We start from the raw sequence: 15225 nt of genomic DNA, 5'->3' as shown, positions 1-15225 counted from the left end.
TCTTTCCCTCTAAACATCCAGTGGGTCTTTTCTGTGGAATTTCTAGGGCTACTTGAAGCATAGTTCAAGAGTCACATAGAGTAAATTATCTAGGTAGTTAGTGAAAATGACAAAATATTTAGCTCCCAAGTTGGTTGAAGGGTATGTTAATGGGAAGCATATAAAGTGGAAGGACAGAACTACTGCCAGGTAGGGGCTAGTTGGCTTCCCTGAAGAGGTTAACTCCTGAGCAGAAAGATAAGTAGACATTAACTGGAAGGGAACAGGGAAAGGTCTTTGTCTAGGCAGAGGAAGGAATTTACAGAGGCTCTGAAAGAGGGCATGCCTTGTTTAGAGAACTGTTAAGTAGTTTAATGTAGCTAGAGCTTAGCATGTGAATGGGGACTGATGAGAGAAGCCAGATGAAAAAGGACTGTGTTTGCCATGCTAAGTACGTTAGACTTTGAATCGAAGGGAGTGTGAAGCAATTGAAGGCTTCTGGTCTGTATCTGTTATGTTTGAAAGTGGCAGTACTCAGGATCTGATTGAAATGGAGCTCTATTGGAGTCAAGACCAAGTAATGCGCTTTTGCAATAATTTCAACAAAAATGTCTCAAGATATTTGGACTGATGTGGTGGTGGTTGGGTGGGGGAAGGGTGAGTTTAAGAGATGGTAAAGAGGTAAAATTAGCAGAATTATAGGCCAGAGAAAGGGGTTGATGCAGGGATGATTTTCAGGTATCTGGCTTGGCCAGGTGAGTAGGTGGGTAGTTGTCTTTGTTAAGAGAAGGAAATATTTTTAAAAGGAGTCATATAGGTTTTTCTCTTTTAAGACTTATTTTGTTTAACTTTTTAAATTAATCAATTTTTATGATTTTTGACCAGAGAGGGATAGAGTGAGAGAGAGAGAGAGAGAGAAATTGAGAAAGAAAGCTGCCAGGTCCCAGACTTGAACCATGGTCAGCCATGTGGAAGTCCAGCACCCTTAATCCCCATGCCACCTGCCAGCCCCGGAATCATATAGGCCTTTTGTCTCAAGATACCTAAAGTGCCAACATGAACAAGTGATTTTTATTTTCTTGTAACTATACATGTACTTTTTAAAAATGTGATATGAAGGAGTTTAACTGGACATATTTTCAAGAAAGATTATGGAACTCTTTTTTTGGAAGTCTTTTAAATTAAGCTAGACTTTAATTTAGGTGGTTTAGGAATGGGAGATCTGCTTATAATCATTTTTAGAAAATAGGAGATTTTTACATTGCCACTCCTCTATCAGAATTTTTACCTTTTAAGATGGGTGGTAAGATTGGCTTGTCTGTGTAAATTAGCTAATTTGTTAATAGTTCTGTGGTGGCATTATGTGTTTTAAAATGTAAAATGATTTTCCTCAGAATGCAAACTTTGATTTGCATGTCTTTCATTGGTGTCAATTAATGTTCAATCCATTGTTATTAACACGCCTGACAGAGAGGATGGTTTCTTTTTATAGCTTTGTCATATCGTTTTCTTGAGTTCAGATCACTTACAGGTAGGTTGAGGTGCTTAAATCCTTCAGAGAAAGAATGAGCCATGTTCCTTAAGAGAAAACTGGAGGTATCGGTTTCAGATTTTAAGATTTCGACCTGTGAGAGAACACTTACTTGATTATGTTTATTCATTGTTTTGTGAATGTGCCGTTGGTTATTATTAGTTGCTTCTCTTCCTTCTCTGTAGTTTTGTGATTTCTACTGCATCTTGACAGCAGTCAAGAGATGCCTTGTTTGGTAACAAAACATTTTTTTAATTTATAGATAATGATGAAACTTGGACCTTTGTCATTGTTAGATTTCTGTAGTGGTTATAGATAAGAAAGTACATTCAGACAGCATGTTGTTTGTGTAAATTGGCTAATGTGGACTAATTAAGTTCTGGTAGAACCTTTTCCTCTTCTTTTTCTTCTTTTCTTTAAAGGTTCTAGACAGTGTGTGTGCTCACCAGAGAGGGAGAGAAAGGGTAGTGAAAGAGAAAGCCCCCAGTGGAGCATGATCACCACAGTCCCTTCTTCATTTCTCCTTTCTGTTGGGATTTTGGGCATACACACACTCGTATGCGTGCACACACACAGAACATGTTTTTCATGCCACCAAGGTGAGAATTTGAGCCACAGTTGGCCATGTGAGATCTAGCTCCCTTAACCACTAAGCTATGGGGACAGCCTTCTTTAAATATATTTAAAGGAAGCTTTAAAAAATTTTTTAAAAAAAAAAAAAAAAGAAAGTGACTGTAGGGACCAGCAGATGGTCTAGTGATTACGCTACTGAACTTCCACATGGCTGACCACAGTTTGAGTCCCTGACCCAGTAGCTTCAAAATCATGCCAGGCAAAGGGTCAATAGGTGGCATGGTGGTTAAGGTGGCTGTGCTCCCACAAGGTTGGCCGCAGTTCGAGTCCTGGACCAGGCAACTTGCTTTCTCACTTTCTCTCTCTCTCTCTCTCTGTCTCTCTCTGGTCAACTTAAAAAAAAAAAAGTAAAAATAATGTTAATAAATAAGATTAAATTAAAAGTAAATAAATAAATGAATCATTCCAGGTGAGTGTGTGTGCGTGCCTAAGACTCTGGGAGGAGAATAGAAGAATGGGATTGTGGCATGGCCATCTCCCCGTGGGGTGATTTCTCACTTTCCCTCTCACTGTGAGACAGCTCTACCCTCTACCCCCTCCCCCAGTACCCATGTCCTAAGGCAAAAACCTCTAAAAACACAACAAAATGATTGTAGTTCCTACTTTGCTTAGTATCTTCTAATACTTAGGCAAAAAGATCCCTAAATTCAGTATTTCAGAATGACTTTTTCCTAATAAGTATGAAGGTTTTAGAAACTGCTATTAGTTTATAATTTGATTGATGTGTACACATTTTCATTTTTAGGAGTTGGAGTGAGTTTGAGAGGTAAAATTGGTAGGGAGGATTTGTTTATTACAATTAAAGTGCTTTGAAGTTATTGTAATAACATTTCTTCAGATTCTACTAGGAATGACATTTCTTCAGATTCTACTCAAGGTCACTGTTTTTTTGTTTGTTTGTTTTTTTTCACAAGGACTAGTATTGTAGTTGTATTTTTAAAGAGTAAAATGATTTGTTTGTTGTAGTTTAGTTTTATTCTAAGTTGAAGAGTACAATTGAATAATTGTTCATTTTCCCTTAAACCAAAACCTTTAATCCTTTATTGTATATAAATTTGTAATAGGGGTTATAATGAGAATCCAAAGTTTAAATATTTGAGAAGATAATATTTTCATATTTCATTTATCTTGTAGGTTGTAAAAATTAAAATGAACAAACTAAGGCAGAGTTTTAGGAGAAAGAAAGATGTTTACGTTCCAGAAGCCAGTCGTCCACATCAGTGGCAGACAGATGAAGAAGGAGTCCGCACTGGAAAATGTAGCTTCCCAGTTAAGGTGAGCACTAATGTTTTCATAAATCTGTATGCAAAAAGAACTGTTAGTCTGTTGTATGTGAAACCCTTTTAGTAGGGCAATTAAAAGAACACCCTCCCAAACCAAATCTCTTCATATTTCTGTTTCAGTAATAGAATTAAGTAAAAAGGAAAATAGGTTATACTTTGTGATTTTTCTTTCTTATTTAGATAAGAATTTCTGGTATATGAGCCTGGAATCAGTACAAATAAGATCAATTCTGATGAGAATATTTGTCCTGAAAAAGCTAAAGATTCCGAATTACAAGGAATCAAATTATTTTCAGTGGAGTATGCTTACCAAGTAGTAGGGCAGAGGGAGTGGGAATCTGCTTTCTTAAATACAGATATTGTGTGTTCTAGGAAATCTTCAATCAGAAGAGTGAAATCAGTCTTATAACTTTATTTGTATAGTGGTAATTTAAAGCAATGCTTTCATTTGTCAGGCCAGAAAATAGAAACTCAGAGTAAGAACATAGCGAAGATCTAGAAAAGGGGATGCTATCCACGTGCTTTTTCTTATACTGCCTGAGTCTGTGGAGAAGTATCATATTTAAAGGACATAAAAGAAATGTACAAGTTATACCGACAGTAAAAAGAAGCAATATATAGGACCTGCAGGTGGCATGGAGGTTAAGGCACTGTATCTCACATGGCCAGCTTCACTGTTAGAGTCTTGGACTTGGGAGTTTGGAAAAATAGACTGGGCACATGTGATGCATGCCCAAAATGCCAAAAGAAGAATAGAGGAGGAAGAATTGCAGTGGGGCCAATCACCCCTGAAAGGTGATTTCTCAGGTTCCCTCTATCTCTGTCTCTCTCTGTCTCTGGTGAGTGCACATACTCTCTAGCAAAAAAAATAATAAAAATTATTTTAGTATATTTATAGATACACTATTATAAATGGTCATCCCATTATTTGCAATATGCAAAATTTGGAAACCACTTAAAAGAAATTATGACATCTATTAAGTGGAATGTTTTTACAGTTATTTTAAGAAGAGTAAGGCAGGTCTATATTCATGTATTTGGTAACTCTTTTGAATATCTACTGTGTGTCAGGTATATGCAAAGTAGGAAGCCAAAAAAACAGTTCTTGCCCTTGTGGCATTTACAGTCTCCTCTTGAGGGAGACAGACTTTAATTAGGTATTTACATTAACAAGATATTTTTATAAACTAAGATAGTGGTTTTAAAAGAAATTAAGAATGCGGTATCAGGAAAGCATTTTGACAAAATGACCGTCTGCAGTGTGGTTTGGAGGTAGCCCATAGCAGATGCGAGGAAGTGGCTGGGGATATGAAGAGAAATGAAATAAATGTAGAGATGACTAAGAAGTAGAAAAATGGGAATTGAAGACTAACTGAATTGGTGGTGGAAAACTGACACATAGTTTCTTGTAGCCTCAAGCAGATAATGATCCTTGACATAGGAAATGGTATACTGAAAGGGTATTCTGTACATATACTCACATAGGAGGATGACTTCAGTATATTTATTATTAAGTAATAAAGACCAAGTGCTGAGCTGTGTATATGTTATTATTCTATTTATAGTTAAAAGCAAAACACATATATGCTTACTACATGTGTAAGAATTGTCTGTAAGAAGATACAAGAAACCAAACTACAAAATGGATATGAAGGATTGGAGATCTTTTACTTCTCTCTCTCTCTCTCTCTCTCTCTCTCTCTTGTGTGTATATATATGTATATATATGTATACACACACACTTAGGAACTAGTGACATTTCTTATTATGTACATATATCATATTTATAATATTTTTTAAAACCTCTTTCTTGGGATTTTTTTTTTAATTGCCAGAAGGCATGAGCACTCTCTAAAGAGAGACAAAGAAAGAGAGGGAGAAAGCACCCGTAAAAGGATGTAGTCACATAGCAGTCTCTTCTCTACTTCTCCAGCAGTAGGGACCCTGGTCATGCATGCCCACACCTGTAGTGTGTTTTTCAAGCTGCCAGGGCCAAGATTTGAACTGTGGCCAGCATGTGGTATCCAACTCTCTTAACCATTCGACTACAGGGCCAGCCCCAATTTTGGGATTCTGAACAGCTGATATAAGTCTTGAAATAATTGGAGTTAATTGAAATAGTTCTTCTAATTGGCTATGGTATACACACTTTGAAGTATTTTGTGTGAGATAGTTAAGGTTCAGTATCTTTTAGTGTAATTCTGAGTTAAAACAACTAGATATAATATACTGTAAAGACTATAAATGTGAGGCAGCTTATGTAGGGTATTTATTTGTAGGGTCCTTTTCAAATGATCTTTTGAAATTCTTTATACAAAGCATTCATTCTCTCAGCTACTTTGTGTCCTCTTCCCTGCCTTTCCTAGTACAATAAGAGAATCAGAACTTGAATTTTTTTTTTTTGAGAGGTTTTTGCTATAGGGCATGTGCACTCTCCAGAAAGAGAGAGACATAGAGAAAGAAAGTGAGAAATCACCCCCCTGGGGGGGGATGGCCACGCTGCAGTCCCTTCTTCTCCATTCTCCTCTCAGGATCTTGGGCACACATGCACACGTGCCCGGCGTGAGTTTAAGCCACCGAGTCTGGGACTCGAACTGTGGTCAAATACATGGGAGTCCAGCGACATAGCCATTATGCCAACTGCTGGTCTCAGAACTTGAATTTTTTTCTAGTAGCCTAGAAATATGCGTTTCCTTAGTCAGATATAGCTGGGCAAATGATGCCTTCCTATGTGTTTCCTCAGAATCCACTGAATTTTGAGCTACCTAGTGAGCTTGGTAATAAAGGTTTCCCATGGAGGCAACTATAATAGTAGGAGGTGGGCCTCCCCACTGGAGAAGAACAGGTTTAAGACTATGGAAGATCAGTTCCTTTTGAGGTACTGTGTTAGTCTGCTTTCTGTACTATAACAGAACACCTGAGACTCGGTAATTCATGAAGAGTTTTGGTTCACAATTCTGGAGACTGGAGCTGCAGCCACATCTAGTTGACTTCTGGTGAGGGCCTTCTGCTGTGTCATAACATGATGGAAAAGTGGAAGGAGAAGAGAGTACACGTGAAAGGAATGCTGACCTGTTTTTTTGTGTTTTGTTTTTGGGGTTTTTTTTTAGCATTAAAAAAAAATGCCAGGGGTATACCTGCTTGCCAGAGAATAACAGAAAGAGAAAGAAGGAGAAACCACCCCCATGGGGGACGGTTATACCACAATCCCTTCTTGTCTGTTTCTCCATTCTGTCAGAATTTTGGGCACACACACGCCCAACATCTTTCTCAAGACACTGAATCTGGAACTCAAACCTTGCGGTCAGCCATGTGAGATCTGGGTGCCTTAACCACCAGGCCACAGAGGCAGCCCCTGACCCACTTTATAATAACCCACTCTTGGGGCTAGCAGGTGGTACAGTAGTTAAGGCTCTGAACTTCCGTATGGCCAGCCATAGTTTGAGTCCCAGACCTGGTGTCTTGAAAATCATTCCAGGTGTGTGTGGGGGCATGCCTAAAATCCCAGGAGGAGAATGGAGAAGGGATTAGCTTGTCTGTCCCCCACCAGGAGGATTTTTTTCTTACTTTCCCTCTCTTTCTTTCTCTGTGTCTCTCCAGCAATTACAAATGCCTGTGGCAAAAACCTAAATAATAATAATGATAATGATAGTCCACTCTTTTGAGAAATAATCCATTTCTCAGGACCCAAAAACCTTTTAAAAGGCCCCACTACCTCTCAACACCATTACATCTGGGACCAAGCCTCCCCTCCTCCCCATGAGTTTTGGTGGAACATAGCATATACAAATCATAACAAGTGCCATGGAACAGGAATGTGCAGATTCTCACTGACCATGAAAACACTTTGAGTTCTTATTTTAGGGTTACAAATAAATTTTAGTGGGTAGGCAAGTTTGAAAATGGTAAGTCTTTGAATGATGAGGATTGACTATACGTAAGTTGTCATTAAAGTCATGTGTAGGTGAGGTTACCTGGAAAAAGTGAGAATAGAAGAGGGATTAAGACAAACCCTTGAGGGATATCAATATAGAAGGGAAGTGATAATAAAATGGATGATCTTCAAAGGAAAATAAGAATGTATAGCCAGAGAGGTTGTCTTAGAAGCCAAGGTTTAAACAAAGGTGAAAGTAGTCACATCCTATAAAGAGATCAAGTAAGAAGTGAAACCTCATTAGATTAAAACATGAAAGTGTTGGGTCCGGCAAGTGGCGTGGTGGTTAAGGCTCTGGGCTCCCACATGGCCGACTGCGGTTTGAGGCCCAAACCTGGTGTCTTGCTTTCTCACTTTCCCTGTCTTTCTCTAAAAAAGTAAAATAAAATAAAATAAATAAATCTTTAAAAAAAAAAAAAAACCTTGAAAGTCTTGATGACCTTGATGACCTTGATGACAGTGATAGCATTTACAGTGGAATTATGAAGATAAAATCTAAATTGAGGCATGACTGGATACAAAATAAAGAGACAGGGGAACCAGCAGTTAGCATAATGGCTACGTCGCTGGACTCCCACGTAGTAGACCGTGGTTCGCGTCCTGGACCCGGTGGCTTAAAACTCACGCCGGGCGCGTGTGCGTACGTGCCCAAGATCCCGAGAGGAGAATGGAGGAGAAGGGATTGTGGCGTGACCATCCCCCCTGGGGGGTGATTTCTCGCTTTCTGTCTCTATGTCTCTGTCTCTCTGTCTGGCGAGCGCACGCGCCCTATAGCGGAAAACCTCTCCAAAATAAATAAATAAATAAAGAGACAGTAAATCTAAAGATGACTAGTTCAAGAAGTTTGTCTAAAAAGGTCATGTGAAGATGGAGAGAAGTGGAAGGGGGGAGGGATTACAAGGGGTACAAGAAAACTTTTGATGGTGGCTAGGTTTCTTAATGTTGATTGTGGTGATAATTGTTCCCTATGTATGTGTGTGTGTGTGTGTGTGTGTACACACACACATTTATATATATATGTGTGTGTATATATGCATTTCAGAAACTTGACAAATTGTATACTTTAAACGTATATGGTTTATTGTATGTCAATTATATTTCAATAAAGTTCTTAAAATATTTTAAAAAATAATCTTCAAAGGAGATCAGAAAGACAGAAAAGCAAAGGCAATGTGAGGTTGAAGAAACTGTTTCTCTTCATGCCGGGTGCGTGTGCATGCATACCCAAGATCCCAAGAGGAGAATGGAGGAGAAGGGATTGCAGTGTGGCCATCCCCCGAGGTGGGGGAGTGATTTCTCACTTTCTGTCTCTCTGTCTCTCTCTCTGTCTCTCTGGCAAGCGCACACACCCTATAGCAAAAACCTCTCCGAGAAAAAAAAAAAAGAAACTGTTTTACTAAAATAAAATGTTTTTATTATATATAATTTACATGCCATAAAGTTTAGCCACTTAAAGTAAGTCACTGGTGGTTTGGTTTTGTGTTGAGTTTTGTTTTTAAGACGGGAGCTATTTGAGTATAATTAAATGCTTTTACAAAGTAACGCATAAAATGTGAGTTGGTTTTAGACTGAATGAACAATGCCCCTGCCATTTTAACAGGAGTGGAGTTGGGAAATAAGATACAAGTACACCTAAATTCATAGTGTTTAAAGTCCTGAGATTAATGGGATTCTACTCTTTTTTTTCCCCTTTATTTTAAAGTTTATTTATGTATTTATTACTTCTAAGAGTAATAAATAAGGGCAGAAAAAGGGGAGGGAGGGATTTCCAACAGGATGTTCACACCACAGTCCACCCCAGCCTCAGTCAGCTTGGATCACAGTCGTGTGTGTGCACATGCTGTGTGTACAGGGAGGCCCTAGAATACAAACACAGGACCTTCCCCTCTGGGTCTAATTGTGTTAGTGCTGTGCCATCATTTGGTCCTGATGGGTCAAAAAATAAAAATAAATTATTTTTTATTCTATGAAAAAGACATATTTTCTCAAGGATATTAACATGCAGTGGGGTTTATTATTTTTTAAATGAGTGAAATATTTTTTTAAACTCTTAGTTTTAATTTCTAATACAACAATTATCAATATCTGTAACGGATATAAACAAAAACTCTCTGGAGTTCTCAGTGTAATAGGGCCCCAAAATTTTAAGAACTGCTGATTTAAGCAGTAGAGTTAGGGACCACCGGATGGCATAATGGCTGCATCGCTGGACTCTCATGTAGTCAACTGGGGTTCAAGTCTCAGACCTGGTGGCTTAAATTCATACTAGGCACGTGTGTATGCATGCCCAGGATCCCAGGAGGAGAATGGAGGAGAAGGGATTGTGACATGGCCATCCCCGCTGGGGGGTGATTTCTGTCTCTCTGTCTCTCTCTTTCTGGCGAGCACACACACACCCTATAGCAAAAAACTCTCCCCCCAAGAAAAAATGTAGGGTTCATCAGCTAAAGTGTTGTACTAAGAATCTCTCTGTAATTATCTACTAACATTATATTTAAAAATCCTACTACTATATATTAATTTTGATTGTTAATAAATTGATAGAATTCTAGCTATTCTTTTTACTTGTAATTAAAATCTTTTTTTTTTTTTTTTTTTTTGGAGAGGTTTTCGCTATAGGGCGTGTGCGCTCGCCAGACAGACAGAGACATAGAGACAGAAAGTGAGAAATCACCCCCCAGGGAGGATGGCCATGCCGCAGTCCCTTCTCCTCCATTCTCCTCTTGGCATCTTGGGCACGCACACACACATGCCCGGCGTGAGTTTTAACCTACCGGGTCCGGGACGCGAATCGCGGTTGACTACGTGGGAGTCCAGCAACATAGCCATTACGCTAACTGCTGGTTCCCTAACTTGTAATTAAAATCTTAATCCTCTGACTTTGTAGAATATATAGCATGCTGCAATAGATTTTTTTTTTTTTTGGAGAGGTTTTCGCTATAGGGCGCGTGCGCTCGCCAGGCAGACAGAGAGAGAGAGACAGAAAGCGAGAAATCACCCCCGGGGTGATGGCCATGCCGCAATCCCTTCTCCTCCATTCTCCTCTTGGGATCTTGGGCACGCACGCACACGCGCCCGGCGTGAGTTTTAAGCCACCGGATCCGGGACGCGAATCGTGGTCGACTACGTGGGAGTCCAGCAACATAGCCATTACGCTAACTGCTGGTCCCAGATCTTCTTTTGGGTAGGTTCTATAGGTTATGTTATCAAATTTGGAAGGGTTGAGATTAAGGAGCTAGAAATAGAATTCGTATTTATTAGTGATGTTCATAAATTGGTCTAATTATTTTAACTCGTTGTTAAATGAGATGGAAGGGCTTTCCTATCCTTTTGGTTTAAGAATAAAAGGTATTTATTCAGTTGTTACTAGGAATTCTGCCAATATGTACAAAAAGGATAGACCAGATGGAGAATTGAGCCATATGGATGCTAGAATTGCATGTTTATCTCACATACCGACATTTTGATGTATTAAAAGATCTGCCAGATGGTTTGGGGACCATACCTTTCTAAGATAAGGATTGCCGTAGTGCTAGAAGTTATAATAGGTAGAATTTTAATAACAGGGCTTTCTTATTTTGTTTGTAACCATTTAGCCCTTGTATAAAAGGTAGAGCTTATGTAGTATTTCTAAGTGGCTAGTTTCTGATTCGGTAGCTTAGCTACCAAGTTAACATTTAATAATCTGTGATTTCATAAGATTTTGATGCAAATCGTTATGCCAAATTAGGAGTTGCTAAATATTATTAATCGAGAAAAAAAGCAAAAATGCACAAAATAAAATATTATCAGAGACACTGATGAAAATTTAAAAATGATTATGCAAGTAAATGTGAAAACAGATCCAATTGGTAATATTCTTAGGTTATATTTTTTAAAAAAGCAGATTCTAAAAGAAATTTAAAATATACAGAGACCAATTTTGTAGCAAAAATGCCATTAGATATCAAAGAGTTACCTACACACCACCCCTAACATAACGTTCCAGGTTCAAATCATTTCACAAGGGAGTATTATTAAACCTTTACTAAAAAGATATCTGTTCATCAAAGTCTTATAAATGTGTTTTGTAAGCTTATAAATTCTTATTATTTCATAATAAATTTTTCTGAAATATCATGTGTGTAATATTTCAAAATTTGATAGCACCAAAAAAAGACAAGTAAAATTAATTTGTAGATATCAATACAAAGCTCTTAATAAAATTAACAATTGGAATCTGGCAACGCAAATGATTATTCAGAAAGTTTGTGAAAGCGCTGGCCCTGTAGCTTAGTATTTAAGTGAGTCTGAACATGGGAAACTGCTGTTTTAATCCTGGCCCAGGAACTTATACGAATGTGCTCACAATCTCAATAGGATGGAGAAGTGGAGAACAAGGGAAGAACAAAAAAGTTTACAGAAAACCCACTTTATGAAAAAACAATACATGGTTTTATAATGTTTTTTTTTGCATAAAAATAAACTCATACTTTAATTCCATTTTTTCACAGACTCATCTAAAGACAGAGTAAGGGCAAGTATTTTTTATATCAATATTGAATAGCTGCAGGCAACCCATTTGGGGACCCCTCCCTTCTTCCTGGGTGCTCTGATCTTCCACCTCCTTTAATAAACTCTATGCTTTCAGAATTCCCTCTCCACTCCCCAAAAAGGAATTGGATAGCCGCATTAATCTCTTCATGGGAAGAGAGATCTCTCAGGACCAAAAAGCTATGTGCCAGGCAGTGTAGGCACTGGGAATACAGGAAACAATACAGACAAAATCCTTACATTTCCAGTGGGTGTTAGACATGAGCAAACAAACATATAAAGTACCTAATCCTTCTCTCTTCAGCAAGATGAGAATGCCAAATATTGGTTTAATATGTCCCTCTGATACAATTGGTATCTAGTTTTAGAGTCTTCATCAGATTTAGCTTTTTCTTTTTGTTTTTCTTCTCCCAGAGCTACTTCATTGGTTGTGTGGACTATCATAGGAAGGCACACAATAGCTAGTTATCTATCTTTTTATGGCAAAAGCAGCAATTGATGGTTATTGACTGGGTTTATTACTTTATTAAGCATTATAAAATGATGTTACTCCAATCTGTCACTTTTTCTCTCTCTCTCTTTCTCTCTCTCTTGCCATAGGGCACATGCGTTCACCAGAGACAGAGAGAAAGGGAAAGTGAGAAATCACCCCCCATGGGAGATGAACACACAACAGTCCCTTATTCTTCATTCTTCTTTTAGGATTTGAGACATGCATACACTTGCCCTCGACATTTGTTTCAGGATGCCAGGTCTTGGACTCAAATTGAGGAATCAGCCATGTGGTATCCAGTACGTTACCATGCCACCTGCTGGTCCAACTATTTTTCATTTTATTAGCTGTAATATTTCTATAAAGCAAAACTTCCCTACAGGTACTATTTGGTTTGCTGGTGATAATTAGAAAAGGGTGATTTCATTTTAACTCGGTTTTGTTTTGTTTTGTTTGCCATAGGAGAAAGAGACAGAGAAAGGGAGAGTGAGAAATCACCCATGGGGGGATGGCCACATCACAGTCCTTTCTCCATTTTCCTTTTGGGATTTTGGGCACACATGCCATGTGTGATTTGCTAGCTGCCAGATCCAAGGACTTGAACTGGTGGTCAACCATGTGTGAGTCCAGTGCCTTAATCACATTGCTATCTCCTGGCCCCTATAAATACACTTTAACAGAGAGGTAATATGAAGTAGTTAAAAGAGGATAAATATAAAAGTCAAAGGTCTATTCCTGGCTCTGTTAGTTTACTAATTATATAACGATATCTAAAGCACTTAATTTTTTTTTCTTTTATGGAGAAGTTTTTGCTAGGCGCGTGCGCTCGCCAGAAAGACAGAGAGAGACAGAGAGACAGAAAGCGAGAAATCACCCCCCAGGGGGTATGGCCACGCCGCAATCCCTTCTCCTCCATTCTCCTCTCGGGATCTTGGGCACGCACGCACACGTGCCTGGCATAAAGCACTTAATATTTTTGACACCTAGTGTTGTATTTGGAAAGTGAAGGTTTTGGATTTTAATTATTTTTGGCTCTAAACTTATATGATTAGATTTAATATATCTGCTCAGGCCATACGATTTATTCAGATGGAATTTTACTTTAAATTTGTAATTAAAGAATAGCCATATTTATGTATTTATTCCATGGAAGGGAGACAGGCATCCCCAACAGGGATGGCTTAATCTATCCCACTCTCAACCATCCTGGATGATAGGCATGCATGCTGCTGTACCCACTGTATTTAAGGAGATCTTGGGATACAAATCCAGGACCTTTTCCATGTGGATCCAATTGCAGTACCACTGTGCCACAGCCTGGCCCAAGAATAGCTCATATTTATTTGATTTAACTACTTGGTAACATAGGCTCTGTACATGTTATAAGCTACCTTAAAACTCCTTATAAATTAATCATTGTTATATTACTTTTTGTTAATGTTGGGAACTGCTGACTGTACAGTTTCTCACATCAGAGCTCTGCATTTCTTCTCATGGATAACATCACCAAAGTAGGGAGGAAAAAAATTTTTTAAAAATATTTTCAAGAGAGAGAAAAAAAGAGTTAATTCATCCAAGAATGAAATTCCACATACTAGTTTTCTAAAGTACATTTTTGTGAATAAAATCCTTTACTCAGAAGGAGCTTGGAAAAGGCATACAGACAAAAGAAGTTCCAGTGTCAAATATTTTAGCTATTAAAGCATAGAACAGCTGCAGTTCTTCAGTGAGATAGTGTCTCAGGGAAGAAAAGAGACTTCTTTAAAAATGTTTATTTCAATGGAAATGTTTTTCTCATAGTCTTATTAATAAGACACAAGGCTGATTTCCAGCTCCACATTTCTAGAACAGATTATGCAATTAAGAGTCAGTCCATATATAAGATGATTTTGCTTTCTTCTTTCCACCATGTCTCTCTGTCTTGTCTTTCATTTCTCCTTTTTTTTTTTTTTTCTTTTCTGTTGGTATAATATCACAAATTGAAATGATAAAGCTAAGTGACAAGGAACGTCCCACTGGAAACACTTTGAAACCTATGATCATTCCTTATGTCTTGAAGGTATCTCAGAGATCATAAACCCCTACTTTCTCATTTTATTATTAATATAAAATGAAAACGCAGAGAGGTTAAGTGACTTGGAGGTAATAGTAGAAATGAGCCTTAAAGAGAAAGAAACGGGGACCAGCAAATGACACAATGGTTATTTTGCTGGACTCCCACATCTGGTTCGAGTCCCAGATCTGGGAGTTTCAAATTCATGCCGGGCATGCCCAAAATCTTGAGAGGAGAATAGAGGAGAAGGGATTATGGCCATCCCCCGGGAAGTGATTTCTCACTCTCTGTTTTGCTCTGTCTTTCCAGCAAGTACATGTGCCCTGTAGCAAAAATCTCTCTCCAAAAAAAAGGAAAAGCAAAATAAAGAAAAAGAAACAAAACACAGGTATATGATACTAGAGATAAAACGTGGGGAGACCCAACCACAGGCCCAGAGAAGTTAGATTGTGTGAATACTTTGCAGCTTATATTGATAAGTTTGAACTTTAAAGTACTATGAAATTCTCTAGGAAAATATATATTACTAAGATAATGTAGAAAATTGAATACGTCCCTATCCTTGAAAAAAAGATTAGAGAACTGCTAAAAACAAACGATCCCTCTGAAAAGACTGTGTATAGGTGGTTTCACAAGTCAGTGCTTTCAGACCCTCAAAGAATAATTTCCATGCTATTTAACTATACCAGAGTATATGCAGCAGACAAATAAAATGACGGTTTTTATTTTTTATGGCATTAACAAAATCTTGATACAGCAACCAAAATAAAGATAGCACAGGGAACC

At 38.1% G+C, this 15225-nt stretch overlaps 1 protein-coding gene across 11 annotated transcripts in view; it reads left to right on the top strand.

The window, feature by feature from the left end:
- The window catches only part of NUMB (NUMB endocytic adaptor protein), a 163650-nt gene that overhangs the window by 82339 nt on the left and 66086 nt on the right, over window positions 1–15225 (top strand). For all 11 annotated transcript variants that reach the window (XM_027769114.1, XM_006170520.2, XM_006170522.2 and 8 more), the window contains one exon: window positions 3278–3418. In XM_027769114.1, coding sequence (XP_027624915.1) covers window positions 3293–3418 — 126 coding nt within the window. In that variant the 5' untranslated portion in view covers window positions 3278–3292. The remainder of the gene's footprint in view (window positions 1–3277; window positions 3419–15225) is intronic.

The sequence above is a fragment of the Tupaia chinensis genome, unplaced genomic scaffold, assembly GCF_000334495.1.
Source record: "Tupaia chinensis unplaced genomic scaffold, TupChi_1.0 Scaffold148607_1, whole genome shotgun sequence".
In the NCBI taxonomy this organism is placed as follows: Eukaryota; Metazoa; Chordata; class Mammalia; order Scandentia; family Tupaiidae; genus Tupaia; species Tupaia belangeri.
The sequence above is the reverse complement of the archived record's forward strand: the minus strand, read 5'-3'. Positions and strand labels throughout refer to the sequence as shown.